This window comes from Oculina patagonica, chromosome 13, assembly GCF_052425735.1.
Source record: "Oculina patagonica isolate OP01 chromosome 13, crgOcupat, whole genome shotgun sequence".
NCBI lineage: Eukaryota > Metazoa > Cnidaria > Anthozoa > Scleractinia > Oculinidae > Oculina > Oculina patagonica.
This window is the reverse complement of record NC_135770.1, coordinates 17618135-17634557: the sequence shown is the minus strand read 5'-3', so window position 1 is coordinate 17634557 and position 16423 is coordinate 17618135. Positions and strand designations below refer to the sequence as shown.

Genomic DNA, 16423 nt, shown 5'->3' with positions numbered 1-16423 from the left:
CAGTCCCTGTAACTTTTATCATGAATCCAGTCCCTGTAACTTTTACCATGAATTCAGTCCCTGTAACTTTACCATGAATTCAGTCCCTGTAACTTTACCATGAATTCAGTCCCTGTAACTTTTACCATGAATTCAGTCCCTGTAACTTTACCATGAATTCAGTCCCTGTAACTTTACCATGAATTCAGTCCCTGTAACTTTACCATGAATTCAGTCCCTGTAACTTTACCATGAATTCAGTCCCTGTAACTTTTACCATGAATTCAGTCCCTGTAACTTTACCATGAATTCAGTCCCTGTAACTTTACCATGAATTCAGTCCCTGTAACTTTACCATGAATTCAGTCCCTGTAACTTTACCATGAATTCAGTCCCTGTAACTTTACCATGAATTCAGTCCCTGTAACTTTACCATGAATTCAGTCCCTGTAACATTACCATGAATTCAGTCCCTGTAACTTTTACCATGAATTCAGTCCCTGTAACTTTACCATGAATTCAGTCCCTGTAACTTTTATCATGAATCCAGTCCCTGTAACTTTTACCATGAATTCAGTCCCTGTAACTTTACCATGAATTCAGTCCCTGTAACTTTACCATGAATTCAGTCCCTGTAACTTTTACCATGAATTCAGTCCCTGTAACTTTACCATGAATTCAGTCCCTGTAACTTTACCATGAATTCAGTCCCTGTAACTTTTACCATGAATTCAGTCCCTGTAACTTTTACCATGAATTCAGTCCCTGTAACTTTACCATGAATTCAGTCCCTGTAACTTAATTACCATGAATTCAGTCCCTGTAACTTTTACCATGAATTCAGTCCCTGTAACTTTTACCATGAATTCAGTCCCTGTAACTTTACCATGAATTCAGTCCCTGTAACTTTACCATGAATTCAGTCCCTGTAACATTACCATGAATTCAGTCCCTGTAACTTTACCATGAATTCAGTCCCTGTAACTTTACCATGAATTCAGTCCCTGTAACTTTACCATGAATTCAGTCCCTGTAACATTACCATGAATTCAGTCCCTGTAACTTTACCATGAATTCAGTCCCTGTAACTTTTACCATGAATTCAGTCCCTGTAACTTTACCATGAATTCAGTCCCTGTAACATTACCATGAATTCAGTCCCTGTAACTTTACCATGAATTCAGTCCCTGTAATTACATTACCATGAATTCAGTCCCTGTAACTTTACCATGAATTCAGTCCCTGTAACTTTTACCATGAATTCAGTCCCTGTAACTTTACCATGAATTCGGTCCCTGTAACTTTTACCATGAATTCAGTCCCTGTAACTTTACCATGAATTCAGTCCCTGTAACATTACCATGAATTCAGTCCCTGTAACTTTACCATGAATTCAGTCCCTGTAATTACATTACCATGAATCCAGTCCCTGTAACTTTACCATGAATTCAGTCCCTGTAACTTTTACCATGAATTCAGTCCCTGTAACTTTACCATGAATTCGGTCCCTGTAACTTGTACCAAGAGTCCAAACTGTTTTAAATTGAAGTACAAGTCCCTGGGACTTGCCCCTTCAACACTGAGGTCAGCACCGATGGGGGGATAAGTTCCTGTGACTAGTCCCCTGGTGTAAATTCTTCAAGGGACTGCAGTGTTGCAGGGACTAGTCACAGGGGCTTGTCCCATCATTTATCAACCTTAACTACCGTATCAAGAGCAGATGCATGTTGACAATGATCAAACCATTGGGTTTGTTCTGTGGTTTCAATATGATACTGATCATGATACATGTACATCTTTGTTGCTCCCATGGTCACTGAAGTTGAAGTAATATATCAAACACGAGAGGCAGTGTTTCATTGGGATATCCAAACACCGAGAAGAGAGTTGAAAATACGACGCGCAGCGGAGTATTTTTGACGAAATTCGAAGTGATTGGATAGCCGATGAAACACTGTCTTGAGTGTTTGATATATCTTCAATCAAAACAAAAACTATGGAGAAATAAAATCGTAAAAATCTATGCTAATTAAGATCGGGTATCCAAACCACCATCACCGCTATGATTTTCTGTTTTAACTTGATGAATTATGGATGAGTTTGAGAATGCTAAATTCAACTGTCATTGTTACCTAGTGTGTGCTGATCTTAATTTTGAAGGGGCAACTCCGAGGGACTTGTTTTTCAAATCAAACCAGTTTGTATTTGTAGTAGACGTTTCAGGGACCAAATTTTTGTTCCTGTGACCAGATCTTTGACAAAAAGCTGAGGGAACTTTATCCAGTCCAATACAGCAATAAAGCAATCTGATTGGCTGATGTTTGTTATAGGCCTCCTGAGCTGTGCAAGTTACGTAATAAATTATCAGGGAATTGATACAACCCCATTATCACCATACTTCTTGATCTCTTCTACCCCTAAGAAATGGTAGTATACATGGCTGATTTTGCCAAATGCCTAGGCATAAGCACACAGCTTGAGCATAGAGTATAACAAGCACAGGGACCTCCTGAACATGTCCAATAGATATCTGAACTTTTCTTCTACAGATAACAGTCAAGGTTGTTCATCTAGAATAATATGCATTTTGATAAAAACTTATGCCACTGCAACAAAAGCTTTATTCACTGTAACTTAGCCTGCGTAGCAGGCGCCGTAGTTTCTAGCGCGCGTATGGGAGAAACGCGAAAGGTGCGAGAGGGCCACGCGAGGAAAAAATCGCGCGGCCTTCTCGCGATCGCGCACTCTTTTAAACGCACTAAAAACTACACAGATGCCTGCTACGCTGGCTACTGTAACTTGACCCAACTTGTTTGATTTGTCCCCATGCGTTTAAATGTTCAAGGGATAAGCCAATATTACAGAGCAAATAGCTAAAAGTTATGTGCTGCCCCCAAGAAAGAAAATCCATGTCCCACTCCTTATGGATCCATCTGAATTCAGTGTTCTCCCTAGTTTTCAGCACAGCAGGTAAGAAAACTTTTTAAACCGGTAAAGAAATTCTGGTAAATCCCAGCTGTTTTCTAGTCTACCTACATGAAACAGAATGTTGTCCAAATGCTGGTCGAATTTTATTTCATGACAACGTTATTATGGCCTTGCAGACCTCTTTCGCCTGCTATACAGCCTACGAAAAATGCATAAAATCTTCTGTTGTTTTAAGGAGATACGTTTGCTGTCGCTTACATGACGTATTACTTAAAAAATCGGCAGTCCTGTTTCCTCTTTGCTACGAATTGCTGCAGCTCTTTTTTTCTTTGCTTCGAATACTCTGCATTCACAACACCAATTCAATTGGTGACCACACCCACCATCAAGTGACCACCACCTTAGATTTGAAAGATTTTCCATCATTTTAACACTTGGAAATTATGTGAAAATGAAATACATTTTACTACATGAAATTAATTATTAAAAACAACAACACCATGTCCTCTTGGTTAAATCAGTTTTATTCACTGTACTGTGTACAATGAGAAATAAATTCGATCCTTTGTACAAACTAAACAACAAGATTTCATGGGAACAGAACAGCTAAAAGAACAACAGAATGTTTTTGTTTTTCCAAACTGACTCTAATGCTTGTGTTGACTCTGTGCCATTTTCTGTTTGCGACGATTCTGTGCCTCAAGTTTTTTCCTTTCAATATCTTCCTTTGAATACTTGGCTGTTTTAGATCCTGCTGGAAAGAGAAAATTTAATCACAAATATAAATTATTATCATTTATCCACAGCACTGGTATAAGTAAACAACCTTTCATCTTTAGCAGTATTAGAGCATAATCCCAGTTTAATAAACCAACTCAGTTCTGACTGTTTGTTTTGTTGTACCTGATACCGGTATGCGTTGTATGGAATAAAGTGTCTTAACTGGAAAAAAGACTGGTTTGTCAAGTTTTGTTTGGTAAATACATGTACTGAATCTGGAAGTTTGTTACTGCCAAACTTGGTGTACCAGGGTTGCACAGTAGAGCAGTTTTTTAACTGAGTGTAGAACCAAAACCAAATTCACAAAAAAGTAAATAACAGTGAATGGGAACACAAAGCAAACACAGACAACCAGCACCAAATGCAGGAAAACATGCTCTGGAAAGTTACAATCAGATAGGTTGATCAAACCTCCAAGTTTATTTTTTTCCTTAGTGGCCATTTGGCCACGGACTGCTTAAGTTTGGTTGCAAGTGAAAAAAATTTAGTTGCTCAAGTAAGCTCTCTCTCAATTTTAGTCGCCAGGCTGCCGACTTCAGTACCAATTTAGTCGCCAGCTCCAAAATTTTAGTCGCCATGGCGATTAAAATGGTCTTAACTTGGAGGGTTGTTGAGTATGCATCTAGGTGATGCAAGTATTACTAACCAATCACGAAATATAATGCAGTAAAACAAAACCAACAGTCTAGCTATTGGTAACTTACATAAATCTAGATCCTTTTTATTACAAACTCAAGACGTCAGGTTTTGGGATCATTATTGATAGACCTCAAAGCTCTTCTTGACATAGGACCAAATTCTCCAAAATCAAATCTTGGAAAATGTGTGTAATGAAATATGTGTAAGGAGAATTATTTTGCTTTATATCCCAAGAAAGGGTTAAAAGGAAGCTCTACTTGTTTGCCATTTGCCAATGATGCAGAACCATTAATTGGTTAGGTATGACCTGATTGTTATTGTACATGTATTTATAGATACTTACTTTGTACCATACTCTGTCCTGTACTGTCTGATTGTCTGGTGACATTATTGTTCTTGCGAGTGTTTTGAAAATTTGTCTGTTCTTTTTCTATTCTTTGGAGACCAGTTTGTGGCAAGATAACACTGTTGGTATTTTTTAGTTTACATTGGTTTACTTGCTGCGTTGTGATACTTTCTGAACTTGCAGTAGTGCTGCTTTGTAGAGAAGAACGTGGTATAAAAGAAAAGTTTCCTTTTCTTGTGCATTTTGCATCAGCTGTGACCTCCCTCTGTTGTGCAGAACAGTGGTCCTTTGACCTGGTGTTGACATGACTATTTTTCTCAAGTGGATTTACCTTGCATAGTGAGTCACAAAGCTCTTTCTTTTGTATATTTGTAATATGCGACATGTCAGGTTTTATGTGCAAATGCGACACCCTTCTGACAGTTGGAATAGAAACCTGCTGGGATTTCTCAAAATCCTCAAGAGCGTTCTGAAGAACGTCCTCATCATCACTATCACCAAGTTCGTCAACAAAATCCCAACTTTCTGTAACTATGCTGTCATTTGCATCTACATCTGCAGCAGTGCCATGGGCAGCTTTTGTGTGTGACAGCTGATGTGTCACGTTATTTTGATGAGTATCTTCTTCACTCCCCAGGAACTGAGTGTTGGTCATCACTTGAGTTTCTGGAATATTGTTTTTCATAGGAATATCAACTTGGCTTAGAATCAGATCATCTTCGTCATTGTCCCAGTCATCAAAGAAAAGTGACATGTCTGTTCCTTTTAGTTTTACACCAGTGCATGCATCTTCTTCATTCACAGGAGGTTCTTGTTGTTCACTACAAGAAAGTAACCACATGCAAAGTTATTCAAATTTAGTTATTCATTGTAACGAAGAAGGAAAGTTACATCTGTGACAGGTAATGTACTGTGCAACTTCCATAATTGGTGTTGACATAATTATTATTGTTACAAGAACAGACATCTTTTTATTCATGAGGATACAGTAATTGAAAAGAAATTAAAGCAAATGGAAAATCTACCTTGGTTTTGACACAGTCTCTTTGCTGACTGTTTCCTCTTCTATAAGAGAAAAAACAACAAAGAAACTACTTCACCATCACCCACAAGAACTTTATCTCGTGGTACATGTACATGTATGTAACACTATGAACACATCACTTGACAAGAAATATTACCTACAAATGTATCATGGTGATAAAATCTTGTAACTGGGACTATAGTTTTGGTAGCTTACATCTTCAAGTGAGGGGGGAGGGTGAGAGGGTGCAGACAGGCTGCTTGCTTGTTTTAAAAACTTTCCTCTCTAGGATGGCAGCTCATTGCACATTTCCACTTTAAAATAATATGTATGTTCATTTGTAGTAGGTATGTGTACATCCTACACGTAAGATGACTAATTTGTCTGCAACAATGGCGCAACCAATAAAACAATTGAATACTTGACAACTTGAGTTGCGTTACATAGCTCTCTGACTTTTGATCTAAGGTACATGTAATTTAAAAAGTCATTTTAATATATATTTGGATATAACTTGTAATTACCCATTTCCCCCATTGGATGGGCAAGTAGTTCAATGTCTTGTTTCAGTAGTTTCATCTTTGATTTGTTGCATTTTCTAAGAACTCGTCTGTAAAAATAATAAGTTACAATGAAGTTATTCACTTACAACATCAACACAACAGAATGTCCACATATCAGGGCAAACCCCTAACCAGTTAATATGGAAAATTCACACTTCAACAATATAATGCACTAACCTTGGTCGTCTTGACGGTGTTCGGAATTCCTTGCTCTTCTGCTTACTTGAGGTGTCACCCTTCACTGCAACGTCATCCTTGTTGGGTTGTACAGTTACATTGTTTTCTCTGGACATCCAGAATGCCAGCAGAGGGGGATTTGCTTCTGGAGTACTACCAGACTGAAAGAAATGTTTATCTTTTTACATGTTCCCTTTAAAGAACAGTCAAACTACTATTAAGCAGCCCTCTGTTAGTAAGTTACTTTTCAAATTTCCAGAGATCGCTTCTCGTGATACTGTTAAACTTTCCCTTTATTAAGCAGTCTCTATTTATCGGTGCAGTCACCCAATTGGCTAACTGTATTGTATTTCACCTCTTTTAGATGGTACCCTAGTAAGATTACAATGCGATCTTTCGACACTTCGGTAAGCAAAACATGTTTAGTTTCACAAAATTACATGTACCTCTAAGCCAACCACACAGCCGAAAATCACACATGTAGTTGATTTTTTGTTCATGTTAAATGTGAAGGCAAAACTGTTAATGATATGGTTTACAACAAAGTCACTTCCCATATGAACAGCCTAATAAAATCTGATCATGCCAGGCATCATTTGCATTACTATTGTTGAAAACAAATTTATAAAAATACATTGTGATCAATTTTGCATCTGCATTCCACACTTAAGTCAAATTTTTGTGACATTACACGCAATATTTAGCAGAACCTCTGTTAAGCAGTCAGTTGGCCATTTCTGGAACTAGGTGACTGCTTAACAGAGATTTGACTGTAGTTATGGGTAGAACTGCAAAAGTTCGACAGCCATCAGAGTTTCATGTCAGTTTCCATGCCACACGGAAGCATGAAATGTTTCTGCGGTGTAGCAGAAGAACATTTTGCTTCCTGGAGGCAAAATTGGCACCGGAAACTATGCTTCCCATATGGCAAAACTGGGAAACATTGAGGAAACATGCATGCGCTATAAATTTTTTGGGAAACATGCTTTTGCTAGGCATTTAAACAGTTACAATTGAAACTCTTCAAGTCTAGATCTGCTGCTTACCTTGTCAGCTAACTTTTGTACCAGATCTGATATTTCACCTCCACTGCTACTGCTGTCACTTCCATGATGTTTCTTCCTTTTCCCTTTGAAAACAAAATTGTTTTAAGGCATTGGAACTCCACTTAACAAAATAGGGTTGGCTTGTTATTAGGATTAAATTTGGTCAAGGGTTCTTGACCAAGAAATGACCTTAACAAAACTTCCTGGCATATGGAAACCTTACAAATCCACCTACAAACCTGTCCTTTGATACTACCGGTATGTGTAAGTTAAGTATCCAATGAAAATTTCCTTCCCATTTTAACAAAATGTTGAATTCTCCCCACTTGTAATAGATGTAATATCATAGGTGACAAATTACTCCTTAATTTTGGCATGAAATTTCAACATTAATTTATAATTTCACATGTAAAATAATAAAATTGCCATGGCAACGTAGTTAGCAGCAAGATGGCGTCCGGAATAAAAGATGTTTTAAAGCTTCAGCATGAAAAATAATTTCACTTGCATTTTGTCAAAATTCTAGACGTATAATTTCCCTTGCCTTAAGACTCAGGAAATTATTAGAATTTTGACAAAACGCGCGTGAAATTATTTCCTAATTTCACTTGCCACCATTTGATTATCCATATGAATTTAGGGCCTCTTCATGTGAGCCCAGTAAACGGGCTGTCTCATTTACTGGGAGAAACTTTGTAGTCTGTTTATGTGGGAATTTTCAGCCTGATTGACCGGGATGAAATTCAAGAGACAAAACCAAAATAGGACACCTAAAGTTGACACTTGCAACAATTTTGCTTTACAAATGAAGCTAATACATATACTTCTAAAGTGGAAATACATGTACATACATATGTATGCAATATTCTGTCTTTTTGACAGTCAGTTGCAGAAGCAAAGCCATTTTCTCCGAAAATGGTTTATCGCGGTTACATGGCTGGTGACAGTTCATATGTGAAAATTTCCATCCCGGTTACAACTGAGATCTCGGTAACTGGGTTGGCCTGCCTTCTCATATGAACACATCAACATTTTTACAAAGGAAATAGTAGTGAGGCGAGATCTCGGTTACTGGGCCAGCCCAGTCGACTGTACTACGTATGTCAATCATGAGACTTTTGATAATGCGCTCAGTGTAACATACCAAGAGATAAAGTTCTTGTGGGTGATGGGGAATTATTATCCCATACAATATCCAAGGACTGATCCAACAATGAGGAGTTGTTGTAGCTGCTGCCAGTGAGTCGACGAGGAGTACGCCGCAAGGATCGGGAAAACACTGAAAAGAAAGTGTTAGATTATATGGTTTCATGCTCCATATTTGTTTTACATAGCGTGTGTGTATTAAAATCTTGCTGCGATCGATGAGGCTAATGTTTTAAGTAGAAAGATGAGATTGAGTTCGTAACAAAACGCAGCATGCAAAAAGCCATCACGATATGTTTACTCAACTCATATTTCAGTGCATCATTTACCAACATGCCAAGCAGAAAGAAAAGTATTTTAAGAAGGCGACATGACAATTTCTTAAGCTAGAGCAACCTAATGATTGGAAATAACTAGAAAGACAAATGCAACCTAGAAAAACAAGAACTTCATGAAAGAAATATACGACAAAACAGAAGCTCTAAAACTCAACCTGTAGCGTCATGGGAACGTCCAGGCGTCTTGTCAATAGATCGTCGTTTCCTCATTGGAAAACACTCTGTAATATTCATAGTACCGTTCTCAGTCTTTTAAACTTCACCATACTCCCTCAATGGACAAGAATTAAAAGACTTATGGACGAGAACAGTGACAATTTTCACATTTACATGCCGCCGTAAACATGGCGGCAGTTTTTCGAACCACTAGCCTCGCTTTCGTGCTGCGTTTCGGTTGGTCGTTAGGATGACAACACGGAAAGCGTGATCACGCGCATTTCTCGCTCGCGTTACAGTGAACGAAAGAACACACATCACAAAATGCTGGATATTAATATTATTATTGGTTATTTTTTGCAAAGAGAAAATTGCAGAAAGTTAGCCTTTTGTTTAATTTTAGACGCTGATCCTTGGTAACAAACAGGTGTAACATGACCTATTTTCTGTTCCCATTTTGGAGAACTTTTTTTAAGCAGGAGCAAAAGAATTCCAGAGGTACATGTACGCAAATTTTTGGGCTTATACATTTAAAGATGAATTCCAGTCCGTACTGCGCAATCTCGGCTGCAATGTTTATGTGAGCCCACACGAAGGGAATGTTTACAAGCAAAACTAAAAATTTCGCGACAAACTTACCTTTTTCTTCATTATTAACGCCAGATATCCTTGCAGAACAAATAATAACGAGTAGAAGAACCTTGACGCTATTTCAAACCGACGTTTTACCTCATCGGAACTTCTTGAACGAAACGAACTGCAATGGCGGACTAAAAAACGTCATGTATGCTGTCACTGAAGTGTAACGTTTCAACGAATTCAAAACAAAAACGTAAACAAAGCCCGAGTCTGCGCAGTACGGACTGGAAATCATCTTTAAAGGGGATATTTTTATGGTCATTTGAAATTAGAAGGATTTGTTTAGAATAGCGTGATAACGCTGTTCCTTACAAGCCTTAAATTTGCTGCAATGGTTACTTCTCTTGGGCTCCTCGCATATTTTCTTAAAGATGTATCACACCAGTCTTTTTGAAGGAAGCAAATTGAAAAAGTTTGCCCTGGAAAAAATACAGTTCAGCAAGGATATCTCAAAAATGTATATATTTTATTTGTCTATTTTAGATAAACATACAGTTACTAAGTTGAGAGGGAGAGGGTTGCTTAGTATTCCAGTGATCATAAACTTTTACATTAATTTATTTTTTGGGACTCTAGTCACTGTTTATGAAAGTCTTTGCTTAGTCAGAATTTATAATTCTCAAGGTTCATACACAAAGATCATATTGATCTTTGTGTATTTATGATTACATTGTGTGGTTCCGGAAAATGTCCATACTCCCCCCCACAGAATGGATTGGAAATTCCTGGGGGTTGGGGGGTCCTTAGGAAAAATTCCTTCCGTGGGGGATGTATGGATAATAATTTATAGAACTACACATTGTGATAGAAATTCCTTTCCAACGCTTGGAGGAAGGTCAAAAGAAACATCCTTCTATCATTACCCCAAGAGAGCAGATCTCTGCCTGGCAGAGTACTGGCATGCATACATGTATTTGGCCCTGAAAGAAATTAGACTGCTACTGTTTCTTTCACACTGAAAACCCCAAGCAACCATGAATCAAATAGACATGGACAGAGAAAAAACTGATAAAGACAAGGAACGATTTGCAAAAGTAAAAAAAAAAAAAATACTAATTGAATTAATTGTGTTTGTTGTGCATTATAACACAAATGGAATCAGAGCTTTGCGAGACTTTGGATAATCCTCAAACTTCTGAAGATACCACCTGCAAAACAAGAAATAAGACCAAAATTTTAAATAGAAGTAACACCACAAGTGTGTAGAATGATTCACAGGTACCCACTGAGTCTTACAATTATGCGAGGCAGCGAGGCAGAAATCCCTAATGGGTTATTCCAAAAAAATAAACACACCCCCGACGGATGGCAAAAATTTTTTGACCCATCTCCCGCCCGGATTTCCAATCTCGAGGACCCCCTCCTCCTGCCCGGATTTCCCTTTTTTTAAGGCCCTAACTGGAAACAACAAGCAATAGAAAAGATGTAACATTTCATCCAAAAGATCCCTCTTTATTATAATTTTTAAAACTCGGCTAATATATTTGCAAATTTTGCGGGTCAAATTTCAACATTTCAAATCAGATTATTTAAATGATTGCGCGTATTATGTTTGAGTGATCTCCGGTACACTCTCCTTGAAAATGCCACATGCTTTTTTCCATACCACAACAAACGTACAAGATAAGAAATTTGTAAGTCTTAAAAATTATGTAAATTTAAGAAAAAACACAGGGAAAAAGGCATTAATGCGGTTATTTTACGAGTTGTGTGATGGCATGGAAAAATGTAAGCATTGAGCAAAATGTCCACTCGTATTATATGTTAAACCATTGAATAAGGGATTTATTATTCCACTATTTTTAATAAGTTTGGGTCTGTGTTCCGTTAGTTTTTCCATCCATATTTTTGCCCTGTTCTACACAATACATGTAATTATGTGGTATATTATGCCTGCTCTTTTGCCCTTATATGGTAAAATGACACAAAACTGGAATAATAATTAAGTATTATGCTCTACCCCAACGAAAAATAAGACATAAAATTGTTCATGCTCTGTCTACATACCTATGGTGTTGAATTGCTCTTGGACCAATGTTAAAAGCAGTAAACAAGGCAAAAGACAAGCTAGGAAGTGACCAACAGGCTAATGCAAACCCACTCCACTCAACTATTTCACCAAAAAAATTAGCTCCAGAGACATAAGTGAACATACCACCTGCAATAAAAGAAAAGTGAAAAAAAAAAAAAAAAAAAAAAACGATGAGCTATGCTGTACTGGTAATTGGAGAGAAATTTGTACTAAATGATAAAACAACAAATCCAAAGTGTTATATGAAGTCTTTTTCTTCATACAACATCAATACATTGTAAAGCATGCATGTGAAGAGAATTAAATAAACCATCAACTTGGGGACATGTGTTTGTGCACTGAGTCCCTCTTTGACTTGTCCCCAAGACTGTTGTGAGGTTGCTCAGGCGAGCTACCTCGATAAAGTTACTGTCGAAGTAGTCACTGACAACTAATAATACTGTTATAAGTACATTATACTTGATGAATAGGCATTCACACATTTGTTTGTATTGCATCACAATAATTATTTGTTTTCTTCTCTGATAATAAAAAATGTTTGCTTATGACAAAAAAAAAGGTACAAGCAAAATTAAGACCACCCTGCGAGCAGAGCCCCTTCTTTTTCCACTGATATACTTGAGAAGAAAGGGGCTCTGCAAGAATCGTGTAAAATCTTTGTTGAGCATGCACGAGGTTTACGCGATGCTTGCGACGATGCTTGCGCGTTTAGCTTGCGCGAGGACCACTTAATCCTAGTATGCGCGCGCGGAATGGCGTGTCGGATCGTACACGACAGTGTGAACAAAGTGTTTGTTTTACAAGTTCTTTTCTTCAAAAAGCGTCTGAGTTACCTCAGTAAAAACACGTCAAGCACCGCTTAAGGTTGTATTAGTGTCTTTATGGTAGAGATGTGCGATTTAAACCGCGAAATTTCTTCTTGGGTTGCGAAAAACACGAGATCTTAAATGATCCATAAGCTGCACGCGCGCACAAACGGTAGCAGATGGCGAGAGCAATCGTCAGCTCTAGTGCTTTCGAGAGCGTACTGTGGGCTCCGTCTTGGCCATCAGTTTTTCCAAAAATTAATGCCCGCGCGGCAAAAACCGGTTTAATCTGGACTGACCAGCCCAAACTTTGGGGCTGCGGCGACTTCAAAGAAATGACACGATTCACGCAGAGCCTCTTTCTACTTCCCAAATATCAACCGTAGGGAAGTTAAAAGAGGCTCTGCTCGCAGGGTGAATTAAGACTGATTGGTTAAGTAACGTAATAAAAAACCTCTGATAGAGAAAAAAAGAGCACAACTCCTATCAAGTAAAAATGTTGGGGAAAATATTATTGGTCGTTGAGCAGGTATTCAATTTTGAAACAGAAATTTAACTAACCTACCTCTAGGAATTTTGTAGCCTGTTTCACCAGGTTTTCGTAAATTGCGTAAGGTATGATCAGAGTGAATATTGATGGCCATTCCAGTGAAAAACATTACTATACCACAAACAAAGCAAGGATTTGACAGCCATGACATGTCATAATGAGCGTATTTTGTCAAATATCTTGCCTGTATGTATCCATTTAAAGAACAAAATGTGAGTGCCAAAAATGCCAGGAATACTGGGGTAGGCTTTCCACCTTTGATGAGCCAGGGATAAATAAGTGACCTAGAAAGAAAATAAATATATATTATAATTTAAGCAAATTTAGTTTAACATGCTGCAAATGTTTGATTTGGTGTCTGTAGTGCTGAATAAAATTTAGGGGAGGGTAGTTATTTCAAACTGGGCACTAAATGTCAGAAACTTTTCAATTTGAAATGGCTCAACCATTCTTCTCGCCTGGCTTGGCCAGGAATTCTTCAGACTTTGAAATGGCCTTTTTTCAGATGCCAAACTTTTCATGTGCCGATCCTAATGCATTAATTATTGTAATGCATTTTGCAAAGAGTTGAACTCAGAAAGCATGCGTCATGGAGAATGTTTACCATCAGATGTATTAGGAACAGCTAATTTGGGCCCAGGGGGTTACTCCGGGATCAAAGTGACGGGGATGATCGAATGGAGGCAAAACTCAGGACCCAAAAAAATCCCTAAGTCTCCCGACATTACCCAAAAAAATCCCTGGACCAAAAAAAAACGCCCAAAAAAATCCCTAGTCAAATTACCCCTAAATTGCCAAGGCCGCGCCAAGGCACTTTAGTTTGATTTAAATACCGAAAAAAAATCCCCTTTTTAAATCAAGTCACCCAAAAAAATACCTGCCAAATTCTCCTACCCAAAAAAATCCCGGAATCGAAAATTTCGACCCCAAAAAAATCCTTCGCACATCCCCGTCACTTGGATCCCGGAGTACCCCCCCTGGGAATTTGGGTCGGTCCAAATTCGAATTTAGTTTGGGTCATGAAAAGTTCGACATCTGAACTGGGCCTAATAATTAGGCCCAGTTCAGACGTCGAATTACATTCTTATACCCTGACCCTACAAACTGCAAACTCAGTTAAATCTGCTTTTATGGGTTTAATGAACTTTAGAAAATAGCACAAAGTAAATACGTGCGCTGATTGGTTAAAAATTGTGTTTCTATAACTCGATGGAGACACAGACAGTTGTCGTAGACACGGCAATCAATATTCACGGCGCTAAAATAAGCAATGCAAAAATAACAACTAATAATTGTGCCAAATTTTAATGTCACAGCTGACAAAAACCAGGTTAAGACTAAACAGATATTTGCACATTTTAAAGCAAGCGAGTAAGATGTTTACAGAGCCCGCTACACATTCAAAAATAGTCTGTGAAAGAAATTATCGAAGCGGCTGACCTTTCAAAGAAGTATATGAATTGGCGCAACTTCACTCCATTCTAGGCTTTGCAGCACTTCAGAACTATTCACAGCTCCTCAACTGGACAAGATATTCGTCCAGAATGCCGAGTCAAACTTCTTTTAACAGAAAAATAATTCACTTTCACCTCCAAGGTTCGAGTCGCTCGATCGTCGGTTGTCAAACCATTCGGTTAGTTCGATGAAGCGAAATAAAACCACAATTCTTGACTCCTTCCAGTGCTGGACTTCAGTTAAACCATCGACTTAGTTATTTCTCATAATTACGTTAACTTTAGCGGCCTGTTTTCTTTGTTTGTTTGGCCAAACAACGGTGAATTTTAGCCTTGAAGCAAATGTTGAACAGTTGATTTATTTCTGTTCATCGACTCCCATACTATGATTGGTTGATTACTGTTCATGACGTAAAACCGCGAGGTGAAGAGAATCTATGTTTTGATGTTAAATAAAGCGCTAAATATTACTTTGATGTGGTTATTTTCTTTGTGCTGTTTTCTAAAAGAAATAGAAAACATGTTTTCCGTGTTTCTATTGAGTTATAGAAACACTCGTGAAAGTTTGGGAGAACTCGAAAAAGCTGTGGAAACACTCGTCTATCGACTCGTGTTTCCACAGCATTTCTCGTTCTCCCAAACTTCCACTCGTGTTTCTATAACTCGATAGAAACACGGAACATGTTTTCTATTTCTTAAATAAACTAACAAAACAATTGACTCCTGTGAAAAAAGAATGCTGCTAAACTTCAAGGTCCACATTTAAAATTCTTCATTAGTGTGAGATATGTCTGTATTTCTTTTTTGTGTCATTCAAGTATTTAACTTTCCTACAGGAATTGGAGCAATAATGATTGCTTATTAGAATATACTAAAACAGTGGAAAGCGCTTTTGGCGCACACTGATTGGCTTATCAAACTCTAAATATCCTTTTCTGTTCACCTCCGAGCAACGCGCGCGAGAAAATTGTACATGTAATCTTTGTACATGTAATCATCCTTTTGGACTATATTATCTAACTGTTTTAGTATATACTAATACAACTACCATATTCAACTCAGTGTTGGTGGCTAGTGGTGGATATTTACCTCGCCGCTTCGCGGCTTCCTCCACCACTAGCCACTTCCACTTTGGTGAATAGTTGTTAAATATTCATATGTTTGAAATTAAGCCTACCAAGATCCAAATAAAGACCATTGTAAATCAGTCAAATCCAAGAGTATCTATGCCACCCCCCCCCCCCCTTCCCCATCACCTAACAGAAATGCTTTTTTTAAAATCTTCATAACATATCCACACATCAACAGCCCTTACTGCGCAAGCCACAATCCATACGCATTTGTTTGACAAGCAAAAAGGCAGTTTAATTTTAACCGCTCGGTTTCAAGCTTCTTGAATTGTTTGTTACGTAACACCCCCCCCCCTCCCCCCTCCCCTCCATAATTTCCCCCACAAACCCTTGCTTACCTGTGACAATAATGCAAAAGAATCAAAGACAGGAGGATAGTATTAGGATTTAATCCCAAAATATCCTTGCGAGCGTAAAACAGCAACACACAGGGTATAGCGAAGGCTGGAAGTTCCTGCACAAACCAAGCAACCCTTGGATTCACCCCAGAGCAGCAGTTTTGCCATGAATTCGACGAAAAGTAACGACCGTATTCGGCCTTGAGAAAGATCAAACAAATTGCAACGATAACTGATAAAAATATTATTGTCTTTGACAAGACGTAGATGAGTTGGAGCTCATCAAATCCGCGAAGAAATGCAAAAGAAGAATCCATTCTCTCGGAAGAAAGAAGAAATGTCAGATGTTTGT

The 16423-nt window shown here is 38.1% G+C and overlaps 2 protein-coding genes across 3 annotated transcripts; both read right to left on the bottom strand.

The window, feature by feature from the left end:
* Window positions 1-3413: 3413 nt before the first annotated feature.
* On the bottom strand, window positions 3414-9587 carry LOC144634576 (uncharacterized). Of its 2 annotated transcripts, none has more exons than XM_078493581.1 (8): window positions 9122-9587; window positions 8627-8761; window positions 7483-7565; window positions 6437-6597; window positions 6221-6306; window positions 5698-5737; window positions 4670-5493; window positions 3414-3658 (listed from the first exon to the last, which is right to left on the bottom strand). In XM_078493581.1, the coding sequence occupies exons 1-8, from the start codon at window positions 9198-9200 to the stop codon at window positions 3555-3557; spliced, it is 1512 nt and encodes a 503-aa protein (XP_078349707.1). In that variant the 5' UTR covers window positions 9201-9587; the 3' UTR covers window positions 3414-3554. The 2 variants fall into 2 exon arrangements, with proteins under 2 accessions (XP_078349707.1, XP_078349706.1); XM_078493580.1 differs by having other exon boundaries at window positions 3414-3661; window positions 9122-9575.
* A 1214-nt stretch (window positions 9588-10801) lies between these two features.
* On the bottom strand, window positions 10802-16415 carry LOC144634679 (3-oxo-5-alpha-steroid 4-dehydrogenase 1-like). Its single transcript, XM_078493711.1, has 4 exons — window positions 16072-16415; window positions 13165-13433; window positions 11769-11919; window positions 10802-10909 (listed from the first exon to the last, which is right to left on the bottom strand). Exons 1-4 carry the CDS (start codon window positions 16386-16388, stop codon window positions 10843-10845), a joined length of 804 nt encoding a protein of 267 aa, XP_078349837.1. The 5' UTR covers window positions 16389-16415; the 3' UTR covers window positions 10802-10842.
* Between the last annotated feature and the right edge of the window lie 8 nt (window positions 16416-16423).